Raw genomic sequence first — 9,444 nt, 5'->3', positions numbered from 1 at the left:
CCCCAGCCATCACCTCATGTTTCAGTATGATAATGCACAGCCCTATGTCACAAGGATCTGTACACAATTCCTGGAAGCTGAAAATGTCCCAGTTCTTCCATGGCCTGCATACTCACCAGACATGTCACCCATTGAGCAGGTTTAGGATACTCTGGATTGACGTGTACAACAGCGTTTTCCAGTTCCCGTCAATATCCAGCAACTTTGCACAGCCATTGAAGAGGAGTGGGACAACATTCCACAGGCCACAATCAACAGCCTGATCAACTCTATGCGAAGGAGAAATGGCAAATGGTGGTCACACCAGATGCTGTGGTTTTCTGATCCATGCCCCTACCTTTTTTTTAAGGTATCTGTGACCAACAGATGCATATATGTATTCCCAGTCAAGTGAAATCCATAGATTAGGGCCTAATTTATTTATTTCAATTGACTGATTTCCTTACATGAACTGTAACTCAGTAAAATCTTTGAAATTGTTGGTTTATATTTTTGTTCAGTGTAACATTTTTTTGTCCAAAATAGTAATGAGTATATAGTACATATTTGTGCATTATAATAATATATCCGGTTCCAAACAAAGCCCAAGATGTTTCTGTACGCCAATGTTTTGTTACCAGTATATTTCCTTTTTCCTTTTGACCATTTCCTGTTTCCTGCAGCCTGAGACCTCTCTATATGAGGTGCTGTTCTGGTGGTTACCTGACTTTAATGACGAAGATGATGACGGGGAAACCAAACAAGGTCGATTGAAGAAGGGGGTCAGAGAGAGGTCGCTGAAGGGCCTGAGAAGCAGGGGAACACCAGAGGGAAGACTTGTCAAAGGCAGAAAGGTGGAGGAAAAGAGGGCTAAGAGAGAGAGAGATGAAGAAACTAAGCAGAAGAAAACGGGAAAACAGGTCAAGCTGAGAGGGGAGGAAAAACAAGTGGCGGAAGATGGAGGAAGTTAAACCCAAGATACAAAAGGTTAAGAAATTAAAAAGCCAGCAAATCGTAGGAGGGCAAATGGCATGCGGTCTGATGAAGCATTTAGTAAAGGAGTACAACAGTAGTTCTAGTTCTCCATATGTAATAGTAAAATAAGGTAATGTGGATGGGCATCATTGTAAACACTCATTATAGGTTGTCTGCACAAATGAATGTTCCAACTAATAAATGGTGCATTTCTGCTGGCTCATTGGCAGCCATTAACAAGTGACAGAAGAGAAACATGACTGAGTTCCCGGTCTGCCATATCTTTGTTGCTTAGAATATTGTTCAATGATGCCATTTTGAAAATGTTGGTTTGTATTGTAAAGTTGAGCAAGACGTCTCATTTGAGTAATTGTCTGGGTGCTATTGTTTAGTCCCCTGTAGCTCAGTTGGTAGGGCATGGCGCTTGCAACGCCAGGGTTGTGGGTTCGTTTCCCACAGGGGGCCAGTATGAAAATGTATGCACTCACTAACTGTAAGTCGCTCTGGATAAGAGCATCTGCTAAATGACTAAAATGTAAAATCACTTCTGCTCAACTGGGAGCTCTTTGTAGGGATGATGGGGATGTTTCAGACTGCCTATTACTGCTGGGCAATTTATGTCATTTTTGTTTGATACATTGTAAATACTGTACTTTGGAAAAAAACGTGCTTTTATCTAACATCCTATTTCTGCTACCCTAACTTTCAATAAAGCTTTCCCTGTGGTATCTTTGAGAAACTAATAAAAGTTATGTATCACATCTTTGCAGCTAAACACATTTTATTTCCAGCCAAGCACACAGAGAAAGATCATGAGATACAACTAACTTTTCCACATTTTTTATTATAAAAAAGAATCTTAAAAGATGTTTCATATAGCGGGCTCCACATTTACAATACAGCAGGATCCTATTAATATTGGTGCCATCAGAGTGCCTAAAACAATGGATATCTTCCATTAACCACACTAGCATAACACTTAGAAAGCATACACATTATATTGCCTCATTCTAAAAATGGGATGATAGTGTGGATATTAGACGAGCATGACAAATACAATGCCTTGGCAACTGTGTACAAAACCACTTGAATATGGCACCTGTCTTCCACGGTTTAGAAACTGTACACTTGACATAGTCCTAAGACGGGCCACTGTTATAGCAACCAAACGATTTGCAACACAATTTAACAGAAGGATGATGTGCTGGTTGGAGATCAGTTGTTTTGATGGGGCATTCCTTCATGGCCGTCAGAGGGGAGTGGGGGTCTCATCAGGGGTGGCATACCCATACCGGGGCCACTGTGTTGCATTTGATGGTGGTGGTGCATCTGGGGATGCCCGGGGGCACCAGGGGGCAAAGGGGGCATATTCATCCCCCCTGGAGGCGGAGGGGGCATGGGCTCACTGGGGGGTCGAGGCCCCATCCCACTCATCAGGGGAGGGGGGCGCTTTACACCCATGGGGGGTACGGGTCCGCTGGGTGGGGCGAGGGCTTTCTCCATCTTGAAGTGGAACTGGAGGAAGAACTGGAGAGAGACAGTACATTCAGTTGGATTCCATTAATACCTAAATATCCTCCAAAAACCAATTCAGATACAACCATCCATGAGACTGTCAACACCAAATGTACTTGACCTGTTTTGTATCTTTGTTCCAGTGGGTCCAGAAGCGACTCTCGCCTTTATCAATCTCTCTGCTTGGCACCTGCATAAATATAGAAGACACAAAAAAGGTATAAGTTGTCATTCATAGGAAAACAGAACGAAGCAAAGATAAATGAGAGTGATTGGGGATTTTCTTAGGTCCAGACACACGCACACACCTTGAAGGCGATCGTCTCGTAGGGCTCTGCAGCCAGTAGAAGGTACTGCCAACGACGGTCTGGGGGCTCGATGCGCTGCTCGTATGCAGACATGAAGCGATGTCTGGGTCCTATGCCCTCTGCTATCTCTGGGTAATCAATCTGATAGGGGAGGAAGAGGACAATTAGTCAAGGTAGCCAGTGTCTCCTAAGTCTTACAAGAGAGTAGAAATGTTGGCTACTGGCCAATACTTCCAAAAGGGCTTTAGGTTTGAGATACCCCTACCTTAGAACAAAACACAACCATGTTCTTTAACATCTATAATGTCTCCCATTTATGAAATGGATGGTTGTGAAAAAAATATGTTTATGCAAAAGTGGTTCAATTGATTTAACGATTCACCGATACGCATCGGTCCCAGATTTAAATGTTTAAGATACAAGTGCATCAGTCCGCGGACCCCAAACCGATCCAAAAAGGAACATGCATTGGTCTCCATTTAAACGTTAAGAATTACCGGTTCACCGTTTTTTGTTGTTGCGCATATTACCTTCTTTCTACCTTCCAAAAATACCTCATATTTTGTGACAACTGATGCGTCCTCTCCTTCAGTGCCCAACTGCATGTAGGACTAACTGTGTTGACAGTCATTTTGCATGCCGAAACCAGGCAGTATCAGTAGCCTAGTCAAACTGTGCCCCGCTTCACGCGCTGACCAATGCGAGGTAGACGGCCTATTCCTGATCTTGCACATCTGCACCTTCAGCATTCAAATGCTAAAATGGCTTGCATGATATTAGGCTTTTTTAGTTGAGTGACAACTTATGTAATTTCATAGGTTATCTATGCGCTGTTGAAAATTGTGACAAATTCTCTAAAACGACGTTGGAGGCAGGTGGTAGAAAAATGAATATTCAATTCTCTGGCAACAGCTCTGGTGGACATTCCTGCAGTCAGCATGCCAATTGCACACTCCCTCAAAACTTGAGACATCTGTGGCATTGTGTTGTTGCACATCTTAGAGTGGCCTTTTATCGACCCCAGCACAAGGTGCACCTGTGTAATGATCATGCTGTTTAATCAGCTTGTTGATATGCCACACCTGTCAGGAGGATGGATTATCTTGGCAAAGGAGAAATGCTCACTAAGAGGGAAGTAAATAAATGTGTACACAAACTTTGCGCGAAATAAGCTTTTTGTGCATTTGGAACATTTCAACTCATGACACATGGGACCAACACTTTACATGTTGCGTTTATATTTTTGTTCAGTGTAGATACGTATCGAATCGACTTGGAAGGGAAAGATGCACATCCCTAATAGATATTGTGACACACCCCTTAAACTCAAAACGTGCAGAATAATGCCTGGCTGGAGGGGGGTGGGCCACATAAGCTCATGTAACCCAATATAATATATTGCAAGCTCTGATATAAACATGTTTTGGAATAAAAGTGGTCAGTTGTCTGCCCTACATACACAAACAAACAAAATTAGGATATCTTAATGCATCTTGGAAATATAGACCTGCAAACACAGAGATACAATAGGTAGAAATATCAACTATGACTATTTATGATGAATGAAAGCTTTACTTTTTCGTAGCTGATTAATAGACAACTTTCCAAGTCAAATGTAATCTCATTCAGTGCTGTATGGTCCTGCCTGACAAAAATACACACAGTTAAACGTGTTTTTTTTATGTTATGGCTTTTGTAATCTAAATCAGCCCTAAGGAAAACAAGTGGGCTGAGACAGTGAAAACTGTCATTTCCTTTCAGTCAAAGGTTCCTCTGTGGATATTATATGTTCAGCCTCTTGCAACTACGTTAGGGGGCCCCCCTAGATTTGACTCCAAATCCATTATCACACACAGAAGGAGAAACCCAGACACGGGGCTATAAAGCTAAAGCATCCGTTTAGAATGTTTCTCAACACCAAATATGGTAGTGAGAGGAAGTCCAGTCGCGGGTAGTGGGAGAGGATGGAACTAGGTGAAACTGGGCATCTTATCGATTTTTCTGTTTCCAAAACTAGAATCTGTTACGGACACAGTGCATTAAGTTTTATAGAGACTTGCCGCTTTGCCAAAGTTGTAAAAAATTGAGTTGTTTAGAAGGAGTGCAAGGTCGAATTGAGTTTGTGATGCCGCACTTCACAGAGGAGGCGTTCCCTAACGGCCAGTACAGTGAAACTGCGAATGGCTTATTAAATGAGGATTTCGCTAGCTCGTGCTTGGCTTTGCACACCTCCTTGTTTGTTCTGCCCACTATGCTTAATTTGCTCCCACTGTAACAGTCACAGATTAACTATCTTGGGTTAGTTATAAATATCTTTGCCATTATGGTGTCTAATATCCAATATGGCTGTCACAATACCATTAAATGGTGGGTTTAATCATATATCCTGTTAAACTCTGAGCAATGTTTTGGGCCCTGTACAGGCTTGAAAATCCGTTCAGCCATTTTGACAGTGACTCACTACCCAAACCAGAAGAAACTGGTTTCAAGTGGCCAAGAGACGTCATGTGATCTACTACTGCAATCTAGTGGACGAACTGGGAATCAGACAGGGGATATATTTACATCAATGGATAGGTAGACTTTAGCTTTCTCCTCATATGTACACTACCGGTCAAAAGTTTTAGAACACCTACTCATTCAAGGGTTTTTCTTTATTTTTACTATTTTCTTCATTGTAGAATAATAGTGAAGACATCAAGACTATGAAATAACACATATGGAATCATGTAGTAACCCAAAAAGTGTTCTCGAGTGGCGCAGCGGTCTAAGGCACTGCATCTCAGTGCTTGAGGTGTCACTACAGACCCCCTGGTTCGATTCCAGGCTGTATCACAACCGTGATTAAAAGTCCCATAGGGCGGCGCACAATTGGCCCAGCGTCGTCCGGGTTTGGCCGGTGTAGGCCGTCATTGTAAATAAGAATTTGTTCTTAACTGACTTGCCTAGTTAAATAAAGGTACAATTTAAAAATAGTGTTTTCATTTTTTATTCTTACGTTTAGCTCACATAATATAATTTTAAAGAATGTTTTCTCTAATAGAATAAAGATGGCACAAAAAAATTTACACATTCATTTAAAAAAAACTCCCGCTCCAAATCCCCTCCATTCATTAAAATTAAAACGTAACCAACACCCATCTATTTTTGAGACTACCTGGACCTACCAATTGGTTTTTAAGTATTGAAACCAAACCATATGGATTTGAATGAAAAGTATTTGAATAAAAATGAAAAGGTGAATGTAAGAAGCGAACATAATTTCAAATAGGCTACATGTGATATTAAACAGCATATAAACACTCTAAATAGGTCAGGAGCCAGACAGGGAGCCTAAGAAGAAATGAAAATAAATGATTTAGGCTATATTATTTCAAGGCTATAGCCTACAAAGAAATACATTGTGAAGCATTTGTGAGTGCGACACAATAGGCTGGTAGGAACATAAAACGCTCAGCATTTAAACAACATTTTGTTGTATTCAATCATTATATAGTCTATCAATTGTGCATATAGGCTGTCACTTGCTTAGAATGAAATACAAATTAAACAAAAAATGACTTATTAGTGCCTTTGAATTCATTATTTAGAAACACGAATTTGGCCAGTCTGTGGCTTCAGGCTTTTGGGATAAGTGTCTTTCAGATTCCACAATGATTCTTTAGTTGTGGACACTACATCACCGCACTCCCTCTCTTGGTCCTCATCTTTGTAAATCACCTTGATTTAGCACCTGTGTGTTTTATCTGTTTCTTTATGAAAATATTTAGTGAACTCCATGACAGTAGCAAGGGGCTATTTGCAGCACACAAGTAGACTACAAATGCATGCTGGGCCGGGCATGCCCTGAGCTGGTGATGTGAGTGCTACTGGAGCGAAATTGGAGCGGGCAAAAAGGCTGAAGCTCCAGCCTTTGGGAATCTCGCTCCACACTCAAGTCAAATTGGGCACGCTCCGCTCCTCCTTCCGCTCCAGCTCCGCTCACATACTCTGATTCAGACTCACCTGGAAAAGTAAAGACTGTTGACCGCTCTCTGGATCTCTCTGTTTTGTTACTGTTGAGAAGGGAAATAATATCAATACATTTCAGTACATTAGATTGGTCTAGAGTCATCGAATCCTTTGAGAGCCTGATGATGACTAACATCAAAACACATAATAGCCTACCTTTGTACCCCGGTCGACCAATCTTCACAAATTTCTTGACCTCAACTTTCACCTTTTCAGGGGCTGGCTGGGCGGGAGCTTCTTTCGCTTCTTTGGCTGCTCTTCTCGCTCTGCATTCAACAAAACAGGGAAGTGAGCAACACCAAATATACACAATGCTTAAATGACACAAAAGTAGTAGTAATACATATGTACTTACAAATTCGTCTGATGCTTCTTTCCCTGTGTATGGGCCAGGTAGCTGCCCTGTAAAGAGAAAACAACAATGGTTAAAATCTTGAATTCAAATGACAATTGATCATCATATAAAGAGTTATGTTAATATGAGCACTTCCTTACCTCATTGTTGTGGAGTGTCAGACACAGTTTACACTCATAAGAGCCCAGATGGTTCTTCATGAAATAGGGGTCCTTGTTGATGTCAATGGTCTCCAGGGCCAGCTGGCGGAGCCGCTCTCGCCGATCCCGGTTGCTCTCTGAGGAGGACGCCACCCCACCGCTCCCCGTCTTGCCCCCAGCTCTGTGTTGGAAATCCATCTTTGCAGGGCAATGGATTCACTCACAGTCAAAACACTCCCCTCCACCTCCTGGACAGCTGGTCAAATACTAAACGTAGACGTCTTCACTCTGGAGAAACATATTGGAAAAAAGTTTTACATAATTTAAAGGTAACGTTACGTTTTCACTTGTGCATTTGGGGAGCATAAATAGACAACATAATCTTACTCTTTGGGAAAAAAATAAAGACTTCATTCATTCCAAATTATATAGAATTCAGCTTAGTTAGCTAGTAACATTCGCAGACCACGGCACCTACTAACTAGCAATTAGGGTGCAACTAGCCAACTATCTAAAGCTACTATTTAAACGTAGCTAGTTACATAAATTGTTACACCAAAAGCAAGAGGCCTAACAATGCATGTAATAACAATATTATAAGACAACTAGCTATCTTATACACTGGGTTTTAGTGCAGAGGGTGGATTATTAGCTAGCTATGCTGTGTTAGCTTTGTTGAGGTAACCGGCAAGGCAGCTACAATTTGAACGAACAAAACGGAACACCTTTTCATCTGTTTGCTGTAGTAAATGTCGGTGCATCTAATCAAATTAATGGAATATCTTTAATAGCTAATTTATCACAGAATTACTCGTTTTTAAACTAACCAATTCCTCAATGATTGCGTCACGCCGTTCTCAACGTAAACATTATTGCGCATGCGCATATGCAAACTTCCGTTAAGTACATGTGTATAACTTTATTGACAAAACTACACAACACACAGTTCAAAACTATTTATTGTTGCTATATTTTATAGTTTAGCAGAAATGTGAATATTTGAAGTCAAGCCTCTCTAAAATTCAAGAAGTCCGTTTGGCTATAATGTATAGCCTATAATGTTCAAATGCTTATCTTTTTCTTTCTTTGTTCTTCTTTTTCCCCCGAGTTTTATTTATTTATTGCATCACACAAACATTGTACAGAACAATATACATATATCACAAATAACAAATTACCAAAGAAAGGTAAATAATAAATAAAGACAGACAGACAAAAAAAAAAGTATAATACACTATATAGTTACATTCTGACAAATACTGTATACACTTCTATGATAATTTGCAATGTATACCTTTCAGGGATGTTATATAAAATCGTAAATGAATTAGAAGAATATTGAACCGTTTAAAAAAAAACGAATTAACTTAATTTTCCCTATAAAATGAACAAGTTCACAATGTATTAGCAGTCACTTTGGCATTCACTGTGGGTGTATGTAAAAATAAAAAATAATACCACATTTGGTAATGCTTACAGGTTTACCCATCTTATCACTTATATTCACTACCGTTCAAAAGTTTGGGGTCATTTAGAAATGTCCTTGTTTTCCATGAAAACATACATTAAATGAGTTTGAATAGGAAATATAGCAAAATGCATAGGAAATGTTGTCATTGACAAGGTTAGAAATAATGATTTTTAATTGAAATAATAATTGTGTCCTTCAAACTTTGCTTTCGTCAAAGAATCCTCCATTTGCAGCAATTACAGCCTTGCAGACCTTTGGCATTCTAGTTGTCAATTTGTTTAGGTAATCTGAAGAGATTTCACCCCATGCTTCCTGAAGCACCTCCCACAAGTTGGATTGGCTTGATGCGCACTTCTTACGTACCATACGGTCAAGCTGCTCCCACAACAGCTCAATAGGGTTGAGATCTGGTGACTGTGCTGGCCACTCCATTATAGACAGAATACCAGCTGACTGCTTCTTCCCTAAATAGTTATTGCATAGTTTGGAGCTGTGCTTTTGGTCATTGTCCTGTTGTAGGAGCGCCGTCCACAGGGTATGGCATGGCGTTGCAAAATGGAGTGATAGCCTTCCTTCTTCAAGATCCCTTTAACCCTGTACAAATCTCCCACTTTACCACCACAAAAGCACCCCCAGACCATCAAATTGCCTCCACCATGCTTGACAGATGGCATCAAGCACTCCTCCAGC

The 9,444-nt window shown here is 40.6% G+C and overlaps 1 protein-coding gene across 2 annotated transcripts; it reads right to left on the bottom strand.

Moving 5' to 3' along the window:
* Nucleotides 1-1,778: 1,778 nt before the first annotated feature.
* Nucleotides 1,779-8,172, bottom strand: LOC311146806 (splicing factor 3A subunit 2-like). 2 transcript variants are annotated; one of them, XM_084183404.1, is made up of 8 exons: nt 8,111-8,172; nt 7,284-7,571; nt 7,144-7,190; nt 6,945-7,054; nt 6,783-6,832; nt 2,778-2,918; nt 2,591-2,659; nt 1,779-2,481 (listed from the first exon to the last, which is right to left on the bottom strand). In XM_084183404.1, the coding sequence occupies exons 2-8, from the start codon at nt 7,479-7,481 to the stop codon at nt 2,170-2,172; spliced, it is 927 nt and encodes a 308-aa protein (XP_084039530.1). In that variant the 5' UTR covers nt 7,482-7,571; nt 8,111-8,172; the 3' UTR covers nt 1,779-2,169. The 2 variants fall into 2 exon arrangements, with proteins under 2 accessions (XP_084039530.1, XP_084039531.1); XM_084183405.1 differs by having other exon boundaries at nt 8,009-8,165.
* Nucleotides 8,173-9,444: the final 1,272 nt, after the last annotated feature.

Source organism: Coregonus lavaretus (genome assembly GCF_964263955.1).
Source record: "Coregonus lavaretus genome assembly, chromosome: 19".
Taxonomy (NCBI): Eukaryota; Metazoa; Chordata; class Actinopteri; order Salmoniformes; family Salmonidae; genus Coregonus; species Coregonus lavaretus.
The sequence above is the reverse complement of the archived record's forward strand: the minus strand, read 5'-3'. Positions and strand labels throughout refer to the sequence as shown.